Source organism: Rhinolophus hipposideros (assembly GCF_964194185.1).
Source record: "Rhinolophus hipposideros genome assembly, chromosome: 2".
In the NCBI taxonomy this organism is placed as follows: Eukaryota; Metazoa; Chordata; class Mammalia; order Chiroptera; family Rhinolophidae; genus Rhinolophus; species Rhinolophus hipposideros.
This window is the reverse complement of record NC_138048.1, coordinates 65541871-65557754: the sequence shown is the minus strand read 5'-3', so window position 1 is coordinate 65557754 and position 15884 is coordinate 65541871. Positions and strand designations below refer to the sequence as shown.

Sequence of the window (15884 nt, the reverse complement as noted above, 5' to 3'; positions counted from 1 at the left end):
CTGCAAGCATGATGTTGCCCAAATTGGAATGGTGCCAAAATGTTTGTGCACACATATGAATAACTCTTCTAACTGTGGGTCTCAGCTCTGGTCATATTAGAACAAACACCCAGGCCCAACTTCCCAAAGATCTTACTTTAATTGATCTTGGTACCAGGTATTGATATTTTAGTAAGCCTCCCCATATGATTCCAATAGGCAGTTAGGATGGAGACTCTCCGTTAGAAGACGAGGCATAGAAATTGATACTTAAGCTTTCAGCTTGTGGGAAGGACCAGCCTCAGGTACAACTGTGAAAGCTGTGAAGATGAAAGGTGGCAGCTAGGTCTTACTCCTTAGATATAAAGCAGATCCTCATGCTGAATTCTCTTTCCTTTGCCTTCCTTCTATTGGCCCGCATTTGTCTCATGTCCCGTTTCCTCAGGACATTGCTCTCTGTTAAATAATAGTTTCTTAGATAAAATCATATCTGATAATGCCAACTGCTTTGTCATAATTAACAGGCAATGTGATACACATCTTAGCTAAATGCAAATATTTCCAGAAAATCCCCCAAAGAGTCTACTGGAATTTTTTCTAAATGTTGTTAATTTTTAATTTCATAAACAATGAATATTCTTTTTGAAAAAAATTGATTACAGAAAAAATAAGAGGTGTACATCTAGACATTTTTTCTTTGTGGTTACATATATATTTACATAGATAGAATATGATAGAATATTCAAAATTTTTTTTGAAACATGTACATGATATACTGTTCTGTAGCTTACACTTGTTTCTACTTAACAATACATCTTGGAGTCTCCACAATTACCGTTTCTCCGAAAATAAGACCCAGCCGGACAATCAGCTGTAATGCGTCTTTTGGAGCAAAAATTAACATAAGACCTAGTCTTATTTTACTATAAGACCGGGTCTATATACTGTAATATGATATAATATGATATGATATAATATAACATACTATAATATAACACAGTATAATATAATAATATAATACAACATAATATAATGTAATATAATACTATAGTGCCAGGTCTTATATTAATTTTTGCTCCAAAAGACACATTAGAGCTGATTGTTCAGCTAGGTCTTAATTTTGGGGAAACATGGTAGTACTTACATATCTGCGTCACTCCTCTCAGGGATTTCTTAGTAAGTACTATCTACTGTAGTTTGTGCAGAACTCTCTCCATGAACTTTCAGTGTTTCCCATTTTTTTCTCCATGCAATTGCTTGTTTTCTTGTCTATCTTTCTGCTCCACTGTGGGATCTTTGTGGGTAGAATTTTGTCTGGTAATTTTTGTCCTGCCCTGTACCTCGCCTAGGGCCCGACAAGTGATTCATGCCCCAAGAAGGCCTACAGACAGGCTGCAGGATGGTGGATTGCACTAATAAGGCGGCTAGGACTTGGGAAGTAGCAGGAGAGAGGCTTGTAGAATGAAGCTCCCCACTCCTTTATTTCAGTTTGGGGGTAGCTCCTCAGCCCACAGATTGTTCTCCTGCAGGAATGGTCAATCCTGACTTCTACCAGAATTACTTGACCAGGCCTGGGCCCCTCCCCAGACCAATGAAATAAAACTCTGAGGGTGGGGCCTGGGCATTAAATGTTTGAAAAGCTCCTCTGGTGATTTGGAAAGCAGTCATGTTTTGAAAACCACTGTTCTGTAGCAAAACTTTGCTTTTCACCCAGCATTTACCATCTATACAGCTCAGCTGCTTTTCATTCTTTCTCCACCATCACTGGTCCTCAAGAGGACCTTCACCCCCCTTCTTTTATTGTTACACAGTAGTAATACCAGGGCTCACTACACGCCAGACGCTGCTCTCAGTCCTTAGGTACTATGAGTCATTTTGCCTTTCAACAACCTGTGACGCGGGTATTGTCATCAACTCCCTGACACTGAGGCACAGAGCACTTCACAGACTTGCTCAAAGCCTCACAGCTGGGAAGTGGTAGGGCTTGCTCTGCAGGGCACACTCATAACCGCTGTGCTATCCTGCCTCTCACGGGAGGCTATGTTCCACCGGCCATGTTAGGAAGGTGCAGAATATAGAAAAGCTGTCTCTCAGAGGTTCTTGCGTGGTTGAAGGAGTCAACCAAGAACCCCTCATGAATATTCTGGGCTGAAAAACAATCATGAAGTAATTAGTATAAACTCATCCGAGCACAAACAACAGCCTGAGACTGTGTTTTGCTCTAATGAAGGTGGAAGGTTAACTGATTGAAACATTATGTTTTTTCCTCCTTGATGTATTTACTGTGGTGCCCTTGGTATCGCTTGTAAACAGTAGGTGCTGCATAAATCATCAATAAACATATGTGGAACATATGCTGTCAGGGAACAGATGAATGAATGGATTAAAGGTATTTCACTCCCCTCCTCCCAGAGGTAACTACATATTCTCAGTCAAGGTTTGCTGGCCAATCCAGAAGGCTAAGGAGAGCTTGTAGGAGTTTGAGAGGGGATTTTTGGCCCTGTTTCTGGAGTGGCAGAAGTCTGCGCCAGCAAAGCCCTGGTTTTGGGGTGCGGAATGGCTGCAGGATGCTGTAATGAGGTGCCTGGTAAACAGCAAAGCCTGTGAGCACCTCAGGGGTGAGGCCTCTGGAGCAGCGCCTGAGGTGAAAAGAAGGGGGGCAATGAGGGCACGTTGGGGCCTGTTTAGGCATGAGTGCCTTGCTCTTGGATGGCCGGGTTCAACGGCCACCATGCACAAGCATTCTTCCTTATTCTCTGGGCCCGTGGAAGCTACTACCTGCTCCTAAACCAGACAATTGGGGCAGGGAGGGAATAGGATCCAAAAACATAAGTGAAATAAACTATCACAGGTTCCCGGGAATAGGTTGGAGACCTATCTTTTTGCTGGCCGCCATTCAGCCCGCTACAACCCTCATCTGACTCTCTTGGGTCACAATATATTTGATGAACAAATATAAAGGTGCAGATGGTTACAACCTTTTAAAATTGGTAAGTTTTTAGGGTATTATAGCCTGGTAGAGATGTTAACCCCAAAGGTGATATGATCTTATTGTCTTGTAGAAGGTTAACCAATTTCATATCTAACTTGGCAAAATTATTTTGGCATTTATTTCCCAACTGGCTATATAAATCGCTGTTCCTTTGCTTTTGGAACCAACTCTTTTGTCTTCCTGCTGGTTCCCTCATTAATGAAATAAACAAACAAGTGAATTTTAAAATGTGGATACATGGTAAGCAATCAACTTCATGCGTTCGTATACTAATGTCTCGAATGAGTCATGAATAACATTAGGTAAAGAAAAAGAAAGCATTAATATTTTTGTCCCAAGCCATCTCCTTTTATGGTTAGAGGCACTTTTCATCGGTGAAATGCGACCTGTCTTTCCTGGGAAGCCTGACCTAACTGGGCTCCATTACTGGCACTAGCTTCCCTTCATGAATATTTCATGACCCAAGTGGGTTATGTATCAGAGGCTATAAAGGGCACCATCTATCAGGATAAAGAAGAAAATCTCTCTTTCTCAGGACTCTAGACTTACAGTTCATATTCTCTTTACCACTTAAAACAGCAAGTATGAATAGTTTTACTGTGCAAGTGAAATTTTATTTTGCTAGTGCAATTACTATTTAGGTAAGCACTATTTTCCAGGTAGTTAGAAAGGCCTTAGATTATTACTTTGTATAATTACAAGTATAACCCACCTCATATTTTAAAGACATTAATTTTTTTCCCAGAGAAGCATGAGATAAACGTTATAAAATACAGGTATATACTGCATGTAAACAGAGGCAGTTTTCAAGATGAGATTAGGCAACTAAAGATTCTGAAACTTTTCAGCAACTCAGCAGTGTGCTCAGACATGCTCGTTTAGGATGGAGGATGAAATACAGGTTACAACGCAATAAAGTTCAGCCTTCTTTTCAACCAAGACTTTTGTTTTTTTTCCTTTTTACATCTAATTTCATTATAGGCAAACATGTGACACAGAAAAACATATATGCAATGCTTGTAAACTGCAGATATTGCTTAGTATTTAACGAGAGGAATGGTAAACAAGACTATTACACCCCTAAGTTTGAGGTGCAGCTGTGTGGTAGCCCAATGGCTATGTCAGCAGTTCTCAGGTTTTAGGGCCTCAGGGACAGCTGGAGGTCTGGTACAAACACGCATTGCTGGGCACCAAGCCTAGGGTTTCCGATTCAGTAGGTATGGGACCTCAGAATCTGCATTTCTTACAAGCTCCCAAGTGACCCTGATCTGGCTGGTCTAGGGACCCCTATGAGGACTTCTACTCTAGTACTGACACTCTGTGCGTGTAGGTGGAACTCTGAAGTTCACCAATGGACTCAGACGTAGGCATTCCTTTCCTTCTTTGCATGATTTTGAAAAATGCTTCACAGCTACAGCAACCTCCTGGAAGGGCCTTGGCTTTAAAAAGAACATTTTAGTTGGTTTAAGCTTTGTCTGGATTTGATGGTATTGCACTCTCCAAAGAAAAAAGCATTTAGTTCCTTCAGCTGTTGACTGTTCTGAATGTTGATTGTTCTATGGTTTGAAAATGACTGGATTTGTGGCTGTGATTTTCCTCACATAAGTTCTTTGGCTAACTTTAACGCCAGTCATTCAAAACTTCTCATGAATGCCTTTATGTTATTGCCAGAGATCTCCCAACAAAGCATTTTGAGCATTTTGTAAAAACTCAGTATCTTTTCAAAAGAAATTGAAGGGGAAACGCGGTCTGCTTAACTATAGAAAAGAAAAATATAACAACTAGCAGAACTTGGGTGACAATATAACAGTTGTTAAAAGCATAATCTCTGGATCAGACTGCCTGGGGCCAAAGCCTGGTTTACTGGTTACTACAAACTGGTGACCTTGGACAAATTACTTAATCTCTCTAATCCTCAGTATTCTCATCTTCAAAGTGTATATTCACTTAAAGAATCCGTATAAGGATTGAATATAGTAATTCATGTAAACACACACACACACACACACACACACACACACACACAGCTCAGTACATAGTAAGTGCTCAATAAAACGGCTTTTGTTATCTTGGCAGAATATAGTTCCCATCTCCATCCACCTGTGAAATCCTATTGCTGAACATCAGGGCAAATCAATGCTGATTTTGAACAGAGAAGGAGAGTCTATTATCACGCATTACTAAAAAGTGTTTTGAAGCTAGCTTCAAAAATGATCAAGAATAAAAAATTAAAAAAAATTTTTTTCTATCCTTTAACCATTAGCTGCTACTTCCACATTGTTAAATTTGACAAGCATTTATTGTTTCTCTTTTTAGTTAGTGTTCTTTTATTTTTTTTTTTACTTCAACAAGTATTTGTTGAGTACCTATTATGTATGGATTTCCCACTATGCTAAAAATGATCTTGCAGATTTCTTTCCTTCCTTCTTGCCTTCCTTTCATCCTTGCCTTTCTACCCTCTTTTCTTATTTCTTTCCTTCCATCTTTGCTTGCTTCATTCCTCACTGGTAGCTCACTGTGAATTTCCAGGAGGGGAAAAGGAATGTTGATGTGGCTCCGGTACTCTCTCCCAAAATGCAAAACTATATTTATAGTGTATTATCTTATTGTTTCTATTAGACATAATGGTCTTGATACTTCTTATAGTCAAACTCCTCTAACTTTTCCACTGCCTTGCTATGGCTTTACGGATAGTGGACATTCAATCACATTTATTGAATTGAAATGAAATGAAATGAAATGGAAGCCATCAACATTTCTAAAAGTAAGAGATAGAGAACGCATTTGGCAGAGGGAGGCACAAAATTGTGTATATCCTCAGATCAGATGACAATCTTAATTTATCTTACAAAGTTTCTGGAAGAAAGTGATAAATATTCTTTAATATCACTTTAATATTAACCCTATAAATATAAGTAATAATCAAGGCTTGCTATGTGGAGGGAAAGAGATGGTTTGTGAATTCTCTCAGGTGGATAAGCTTGATGTGGCTGACACGAGGTGGTGTGTGGTTAAGAACAAGGGCTTTAGAAGCTGATGGGAATGGTTCTGTTGTTGGCCCCTCTCCTCCTTAGCTGATGTCACCTTGGGAAAATTACTTCTGCTCTCTAAGATGCATTTCTCACCTGAGAAATGGGGATAATATTAATTCTCAAGATTATTGTAAGCATTTCGATAAATATATTTGAGATGTCTCATATCACACACATAAAGTACGTAATATAGCATGACTATTAACATGCATTTCCTTTTATATCACTCCTTTAAAATTTAGAAAACTATGTGAGCTTTTATCTTAAAGTTTAAATTGTTGTGGTTTGGGATACTGCCAACTTGATGGAATTACGACTGTGTGGAATGAAGCATTTGCTGTGCCAAAGTCAGAGTTACGTGATTGTGACTAAATATTAGACAGCCTAGCTGCCACACATTCTTGTGCAATCCAACTTAGGTTGGCCAGAGCCTGCTCTGGACTCCTGCCAGTGGCCAGACTTGAAAAAGAAATGCTTGAACCATCCCTCTCCAGCAGAAGTTGGATTCGTTTTTCTTTCGCCTCGACCCATTTATAGAAAAGCTGATTTTACACCATTACTTTCTGTGTTTTTCTTCAACTCTTCAAATGTTTTCTAATTTTTCAGATTGCATGATTTCTTTAAACAATTAACTCCAGGGAATATGAATTACTCCATTTGATTAAGGGTTAAGAAACTTTATTCTTAAATATATAGAGAGCATATGATTTATTATAACCTCTTGCAAATCTGATTAGTGTATTCAAAACACTATTTGGAAGAGACTAGACTATGTTTTTCCTTTTCCCAATCTTGAAAAGAAAATGAGCTAACATAAAACTTCTTCTCATTTGTGAACTTCCATTTTCTTTGTGATCCTGAAATACGATTTTTAAACAAGGTTTGCAAATAATTCCTCACCTGTTCAGTCTAAGATAATTTATGTTGGCTTGAGAGTGGAGAAAACATCTCTTTGATTTTCCTGTGAATCATCTGAGTGACAGTAGAGCAGTAGCAAGTTTTGGTGGGCTGAAATCTACCTGAATGGTTTGCAAGTCAGTTCTAAGTTGGATTTTTATACTACTTTCATTATTTTATCTATTTAAAGAAGTCATATACTTAAGAGCAGTATGCTTCTAACAGTAAAAACATCTTTCTGTCTTTTATTCCAAATAAGCAGTCTATTTCTTGCTGCTCCATTTGAATGACTTAGTATTTTAAATGATTAAATCCTAAATTCATGAAATTTACCGAATTTAACCATAGGCTGGAATTAAAACTAGGAGATTATGAATTTCCTTAGTTTAGGCAAGTCTTAGTAAGTCAACATGCAATGTTTTTTTTTTTAAAAAAAAATAAGGGGTAAATGCTTTACAAGTAATTGGTAACCCTCTAAAAGGATTTGCTACAATTTATCTAGACAGAAAACTGTTTCAGTGCATTTTAAGTTATGTTTTGGAGGACAATATCAGGAATTTCAAAGAAATTTTCCAAAACACACTGTGTTTGCTTAAAGGCACACAGGGGGTAAGTTGTAGGACAATATGGTGGGATGAAATCAGACGACCAGCAGGAGAGTAGCAGTCATTGCAATAAAAAGATACATGCATTGTGGGTTTCCATGGCAACTGAGGACCCCAGCTGATCCTCTGTCCCCTCTGGCTCCATGTGGAACAGCTCACCTGTGCCAAGTCTCCCTTTGCTGCCCAAACGGTCTATTGCTACATTAAATTGTTCCAAGGATTCCAGTTTATGAAACAGTACCAATTACTTTAGTCAACTCTACATTTCTAATGCACTTATCAAGAAATGTTTCTCTAATAAATGTTATCAATTTGCTTTTTAAAAGAACACATTTAGAATGGACACAGAGGAAGAAAATACATTTTCATGCTATATTTACAATTCATTATGTTTCCTAGGATTATGTGTTCTGGATGTTAGTTGACTTGTTTTCTAGCAGAGTTCTGAGAGCAGTAACGTCTACCCCTCTCTTGTGGAGGGTGAGGTGTATGTGGGGGGTGCTATTAGGGGCCCAGGAAGGTTTCCAGAGGACTTCCATTTTCTTTCTATCTCGGTCTTCCTTGTCTCTGCCACTTACTCATTGTGGGTGCACAATTAAAAAAAAAAATCTCACTGTACCTTAGTTTGTCCATCTATAAAATGGGGGTAATAAATCAACTCACAGAGCCATTGTCAGGATGAAATGAGCTAATGTATATTAGAAAGGCTTATCATAGCATTCAACAATATTTGCTATGACTATAATTATCCCTTTACTTCACCTCACCAATATATCTCCTTTCTTAGTTTCAGTATCTTATCTAGTAAACTCAAGAAAACTTTTCTTGCTTACTTCACCCCACTTATAGATTGTAGAAGGTATGAATGTGGACACATTTCTTAAGAGATCTTTGTGGTTTTGGAGCCCAGCTGTTCCCTTGTAAAGTGTTTGAGAATGAAAAGATTGAGGCTGACTGTGGCTTTCTCGGCACAGTCGTAACCATAGGTGACAACCAGTTATCGACAGGCCAGGCACACGGGAGTCTAGAGTCAAATAGCGGAAAGACAGGCCTGGTTCCCACCCTACTTTCACCAACGATTAGTTGGGTCCCCCAAAAAAGGGTTTTGACATCACCGAGACCCTTCAAAGGATCTTTAAAATGAGGCTAATAAAAATTCACAGGATTGTTTGGAGTATTAGTTATAACAGATGAAAAGCACATAGTAAAGGCCCTATCCTTAGTGGGTGCTCACAAATGGTAGCTCCTGGTATTTTTATTATTGATAATGCTATAATTATTGATTCCTTAGCATGAAATTTCTTTTAATGTGACAGTCAGTATCCTGATGTGTAAGTACCTTGTTCCACAGGGCATAGATGTGAATGAACGTTCAAGATGGAATTTCCTCTTCTTTTGTTCTGTGACATCAATAGTGCTAATCGTGGAGCAGTACAGCTTTTGTATTGCACAATAATGGAACAGTAAATGGTAGAACGAGGAAAAGGTGTTAAGTACACAGTGAATTCATCAACACATTTTCCAGCCATATATATCTCATCAGTTAATTTAAGCACTCACAGATACTGAGTAAGAAAGCACAAGAAATACAAAATACAGGAAGAATATTTCAAACTTTTTGGTGAAAATTTTAATAAAATGTTTAAGATATAAATGATCCATTAGAAAAGATGGACTGATTGCAGAATTGGTTTTGTTACCTGTGCTGGAGGCACTAATTCCAACTCTGAAGCCGACTCCGAGTTCAGGGCGCTTTTCCCACCACTTAGTTCTGGTTGAGACCTGTGTTCTGAGGACCTGGAAGGGACGAATGGAGGAAACCAATGTACACCGAGAAACAAATTCAGCTAGAAACTTGGCCAAGAAGCCTAGCTCACTTGCATCATTGAGAGCCATGGTAACAAAGCTCTTACCAGAATTTTGATGAAAAAGATAACTTTTATATGTTTTTATTATAATGACATGTTTGGAATTTAAGGGGCTGCAATGTGCTAGGTGTTATTATCTCTGATTGATTTAGAATTCAGTTCAATTATGTGCAAAAAGTAAAGAAATGCAAAACCATTTTTTTTTGTGACAGAAAATTCTGCTTTATTAAAAGGTATTATTTTGGGGGGAAAGGACGTTCTCACATGTGTCTCAGGTGTGATTTGACTTTATATAGAATACAAAATGCCATAATAAATACAGATGTGTGAGGAACAATAGCAGACTAAAACATGCTGTCCTTTAGAAAGCTTTAAAAACATGGTAAAATTCAGGTAGCCAATTTTTCTCCTGGGCATCCAGGGATTATCCTTAAATAGTACATTATCTGACAATGATGATTAATAAAGTAAGAAAGGGTTGCCTGTGTAACCAGAAACATTTAATTTAACTATTATTCATGTAATACATTGAATACACACATATGTAAACACATGTATGCACCTACTTTGAGCAGCTTAATTACACATTCAGAAAATTATCAACAAATATTGAATATTGACTTATGAATCTACCAGAATCCTTATTGTTTGTTTTGTTCTGACTATTTAGATGAAATAATTTAGTTTTAGAAGCCACAATAATTAACATTGATATATAGGGGGTTATACATGACACCAAGTATCTGGATTGACTTAACTCTCTGGCTATTTCAGTACATAAGAGAAAAACCGATACAGTTGACACATAAATGGCTCTTTTCTGATATTAAAATAACTTACCATAAGAGTTCTTTGGATCCAGTTCTAGACGAGCATGATTTTCTCTCTGCCATTGGATGACCCTTGCCAGCTCGATCATGAAACTTAACATCCTCCCATTTTTCCAGTTGTGTTTGAATGTCTAGTAAGGAAATAGAAAGGGGGTGAGGGAGACAGGGGGAGAATATCAGGTGCAAAGAGTAGAAGAGAGATTGATTAAGGTTGAGAAGTGTTATACAAGTAAACTTTACTCAATGGATGCTTTCAAACCCCAAGAGCAAGTTTTTAAGGTCACATGAAAATTAAAACATGTGCAGCCAAATAAAAATGAGATCTATTAAGAGAAATTGGATTGCCAATTCCAAAATAACTTGAAGTTATTTTACCTGAATTTATTTCAAGAGCTATCTATGTGCATTCTGAATACTGTGTGTGAGTCCATGGAATCCCAGTGGAAGGAGCATACTTAGAGTGTTACCCTATCGGCTTTCAACTAAGGTGGCAACTTTGAGGTACTTCTGGCATGTTTCTAGAAAGAAATTCTATTTAAAGAGATGAGCCTCACCGTTAAAAGGAAGTGAGAAAAATGGAACACCTTTCACAACTTTTGTATAGACTGCTTAGTTGCTCACCCAACGAAAGAATTAATAATGGGGATAGAGAGAAAGGAGGCAATGGAGACAGCCAAAAGAATGCTAGAACCATATTCTCCATGTGGCTGAAATCTTACAGATAAAAAACATATTTGGAATCTCTCTCATTAACAAGTGGCTGGGTCGGGGCTCTGTGGAGGTGCTTTTGTAGTATCTAAACAGTGCTTCCCTTTATTGCAATATTCACAGTAGTGCCCCTTATCAGCAGGGGATAGTTTCCGAGACCCCCAGTGGATGCCTGAAATTGTGTGTAGCACCGAACCCTATATATCCTATGATTTTTTCCTAGTCAAACAAATCTATGATAAAGTTTAATTTAAAAATTAGGCAATCTCACAGCTAGAAGAGTTTTCTTACCATAAATCTTGGCAACCTCAACATATGATTTTATTTTCCTTTCCTTATTAAGTTGAGAACTTTCACCTTTTCACTTAAAGGAAGCATTTTACAGCTTCTCTTTGGCCTATCTGAATTGTCAGCATCACTACTTTTGCACTAAGGGGCCATTAGTAAGTAAAATAAGCGTGACTTGAACACAAGCACTGTGATACCACAGCAGTAGGTCTCATTACCGAGACGACTACTAAGTGACTAACAGGTGGGTGGTGTTTTCAGTGTGGATGTGATGGACAAAGGGATGATTCACGTCCTGGGCAAAATGAAGTGGGACAGCTTGAGATCTCATCATGCTACTCAGAACAACATGCCATTTAAAACTTACAAATTATTTCTTTCTGGAATTTTCCATTTCATATTTTCAGATTGTAGTTGACCAGAGGTAACAGAAACTTCAGAGAGTGAAACTAAAGATACAAGGAACTACTGCAGTGCATATTTTATTATAATCATTGAATAATTTTTCTATCTCCCCACTAGACTGTAAATTTAATAAGAGAGTATGCAAACTTAACGAAGGCAGAGAGATTATATTACTTATCTTTGTATTCCTAGCACATGGTATGGAATGCAGGTATTCAGGGAAATGTTTACTGAACAAATGAATAAATTCATGATCATCTGATAAGCACATATCACATGCTAAGTGATTTCACATACATACCCCCTTCAATCTTCACAGCCTTATAGATATGTTACTAATATGCTAATTTTATGTATACACAGATACAATATGTATACACATACACACCACTCAGTCACAGCTTGGAGAGATATATGTTCCCCTTGGCTTTCTAAAATACCTGCCACCTTTATTTATCCTGAGAAAGGAGAGCTTGATTTGACTGGCTTCATAAGTGGAGGTTAAGCTTTTCTTTCTCAAGAAGATATATAGTGGATAAAAGTATGAGCTTTGAAGTTAATTAGAGCTAGCCTCAAATTTCAGCTCTTCTTCATACTAACTGAGATCTTGGGCAAGTTATTTAAATTTGAAAACCTGGTTCCTCACATATTTCAATGAGTTGGGATGAATTAATGGTCTAATACATGTAAATCATGTAGCACGGTCCTGGACATGGTAAGCCAATAAACGGTATTACTGTATCTCCATGCATATTACATGTTACAGTTCTGTCTGTCTGTTCCTGGAGTTTACTTCTCTCTCTCTCTCTCTCTCTCTCTCTCTCTCTCTCTCTCTCTCTCCCCCTCTAGACTGAATGCTCCTACATAGCAGGATTCATGTCTGATTGTTCCTTGTAATTCCAGTGCCTCGTGTGGTGCCCGCCATCCATCAAGAGCTCCATACATGTGAGTTGAATAAATAAATCAATGAACCCACATCAGTTATGCTGAGCTCCCCAACTGCCATTTAATCTAAGCACAAAAGAAGTGTGTAGCACAAAAGAAGTTTCCTACATGGAATTACTCTTGTCTACTTCTGCCCATGGTTTTAACTTCCCTTGTGGAACTTCCTTATTGTCTAATATCTAGGCACAGGTGAGTGGCAGCAGACGCTCGCGATGGCCTCACCTAAGTCTAAGGATGACGTCTCCGGGCCTCGGAGAGGCGGGCCTCTCTGCTCAGCATCCCCACTGATGAGTTCAGATCCATCAGCCTTTTTCTTGAGGGATGAAGTTTTTGATGAGGCCTCCAACTTCTTGGCTTTGGTTGGGGTTTGAGAGATGGGTTCGCTCAGGTCGAGGAGATCTAACCCTGTGGTCAATACTACCAGAGACAGTAAAGATTAAGAGAAGCCAACTCAGTGCTCCGAAGTTATTGTGTAAAAACAGGTTTCACTTGGGTGCAGGAGGATTTGGGGTTTGTAGTATAGGTTAAAAGCACCAAATTAAGTTAGCTCACCATTGGTTTATAAAGACAGTTTGTATTTAGATAGAGATGTTTGCTGCATGTTCTCTTTTATTTGCAGGGCACAAATCCACCAAGCAGGGCTTAGACCAGCCTGACCAGGGATAAAGGCTTGAATGAAAGTAAAATGATAAAATTGAATCCGAGTTCAGATACTATTTACTTTATTGCTTTGCTTTATTTAGAAAGAGGTTATTTTAGTGTGTAGGTTTTCTAGAGAAGAGTCAATCTATCATTTTCAGAGACAGTCTTGCAAAACAGTTATGAGGATGTTTGGTAAAGTTTCTCAATGTCCTTGTGTTTTAATTTCAAATGACTAAAATAAACAAGGTATAAAAGGAATTTTATGAATTATCTTTTATTTAATTAAGCACTTCGATCAGAAAATGGCTTGCTGTTTGGACTCAACTAGAGGGGTGTTTTATAATCCATAGTTGATATATAGGTACACGTTAATGCTTTTGCTGTTTAATATGCAAATTTCAATTTCAATGTAACAAAGCATAAAACAGTTAGACTTTTACTTCCTAGTAGGTTGATTACATTGTATTACACTGTAATGATGGCAGAAAGAATTATTTGTTCAAATGCAAATTAGACAAATGAGAATTAAAAAGGCATGCTTTGAAACTCTTCATTCTTCTTTCTCTTACAGTGTAAGTAATCAGCGTTTAACTAGCTCATTGTGAGAAATGGAAATTTCCAATTGGAGGAGGTCCCTCCAGCCCCACGTCTCTACCAGCCCAAAGAGGCAGCTGAGAGGCTGGCTTCTGAATTTGCCTGGTAGCTTCTTGGCCTATGATCTCTTCAGTCAGCTAGCTTAGGAAAGGTATCAAAGTGACGGAGAATCTGTGTTAACCCTTCCTGGTATCTTCTAAGACTGTACCACTCCTCCTCTTTCATCTCCCAGCTTTTCTTCTTGGTAGGGAATAGATTTTTGTTGGTGGCTCAGCTCTCTTCCATCTGCTTCCCCCTTGCACTCAAGGTAGGGTCAGGGCTCAGGTAAGCTCACAACCAGGAGTTTTTTAGTGCTGCACTGTCCTCTTGAGCTAAACATCCCTATGGCTTCCTTAGGATAGTGTGTCAAGCTTTGCTGTCAATGATCTTGTTATACGATTTCAATTACAAGTTACAGTCATTGGATGTTGATGGTAAAGTGGAAGGACCTGGCTCTACCACTGCACAGCTGTGTGACTTGGAATAAGTTTCTTGACCTCTGAGTTTCATTTCCTCATCTGAAAAATGTGGAATTAATAGTCTGTCTTTCAGTTATGATACAGGATTAAATTTTCTAATTTGTAAATCAAACGTATAAAATGCCAGGCATATAATAGGTACTCGATAAATGTTATTTCCAGTCTTCGGTGGCCAATTTGTGATGCTTTCCTTTTCCTTTTTGCTGATCTCCTCCTATTTTCCCTGCTCCTTTTTATTTCAGCCAAGAATCAGATCCATACACAGACAGAAAGAAGAAAAGTCACTGGTAATAAAATGGAGGATGAGAGAAAGATATTGGTTTTACAGCAGACAATGTTATAAAGTAAATTTATCATACAATGTCCTGAAAGTATCAGCTTATCTCATCCGAATCTTCAAGAGGAGAAGGGAGCCGCTTCCCAATGCTAAAATGTTCTGAGCCACGAGGAGTGCTCTGTGGCTAGCAAGTACTTGAATGTGGAGGAGAAAGAAGTAACTTTCAGAGCTAAGCTGCCTGGCTTGATGTCTAAAATTTAAGCATGGCACACAGCCAAGAGAGGCTAAGATGCCACACATTTCATATCCTTTGAATGTTTAAACAGAAATTTCCAAGCCACTCTTAGGTTGGCAGGGATTCTAGGCTCACCGTGATTTCCTTATAATAGAAGGCAGGAAGTGGATAACAGTCTCCGGAATGCCATATATATCTTTTTACTAATTGTACAAACAATTAGGAATTAGTCACTAGCTCCTACGCTTCTTTTAGAAGCAAATTATATAGGACTTGTCTACTTGCATATAGAGAGTACGTTTGTTACAAATAAGTGGCGAGTATTAACTTAATTCTATATCTGCTTCTCACCATTCAGAATAAATGAATTACTGAAACAGTGAATTGAGAATTCAAACTTGGCTGAATAGCACGCTTTCCCCTCCAACCTATCCTCAGCACATCCTGTGTTTGTTCTGAGCTCCCTGTTCCTTTGTTCTTTTCCCAGCAAATGTGAAACAAATGCTCGGCCCACACAAAAGGCCTTATTTGTTACCCGGTTAATGAAGGGGGTGCCATGAAGGTTGTACATAAAGCTTTGAAGCTGAGAGAATCCCTGGGAAGCACAATTTCAAAAGCATAGAAGGATGGGTACAGCCTTTCATTTTTTGGAGGAAGACAAATTGCATTTTAGTGTGTGTGCATGTGTGTGCTTGTGTGTACATATGTGAGACTTAAAAATAAAGGGTCTCACTGTTCCACATGGGCTTCAAAGACAGCATACCTGGGCATGGAAGGGAGTGTCTGCTTTGCTGGTTTTCTTAACCAATTTAAAAGATTCTCTTAGGCACATGAAGCTTTGGGTTCTAGAATTTGTATGTTTAAATTAAGGAAACTTATAGTAGGTGTGAAAACATATGTGAAAAATATATGTGAGAAAGTGTATGGTGTGTGTGTGTGTGTGTGTGTGAGAGAGAGAGAGAGAGAGAGAGAGAGAGAGAGAGAGAGAGAGAGAGAGAGAGAGAGAGAGAAACAGAGACAGAGACAGAGACAGAGAGTTTGAAGATGCTATGCTGCTGGCTTTGAAGAT

At 38.4% G+C, this 15884-nt stretch overlaps 1 protein-coding gene across 11 annotated transcripts in view; it reads right to left on the bottom strand.

The window, feature by feature from the left end:
• Positions 1–15884, bottom strand: part of PEX5L (peroxisomal biogenesis factor 5 like) — a 210749-nt gene that overhangs the window by 49089 nt on the left and 145776 nt on the right. For 7 of the 11 annotated variants that reach the window (XM_081026059.1, XM_081026060.1, XM_081026062.1 and 4 more), the window contains 3 exons: positions 12772–12966; positions 10214–10334; positions 9206–9302 (listed from right to left, as the gene is read on the bottom strand). In XM_081026059.1, the coding sequence (XP_080882185.1) occupies positions 9206–9302; positions 10214–10334; positions 12772–12966 (413 nt within the window). The remainder of the gene's footprint in view (positions 1–9205; positions 9303–10213; positions 10335–12771; positions 12967–15884) is intronic. The other 4 variants (XM_081026065.1, XM_081026057.1, XM_081026063.1 and 1 more) reach the window with 1 other exon arrangement.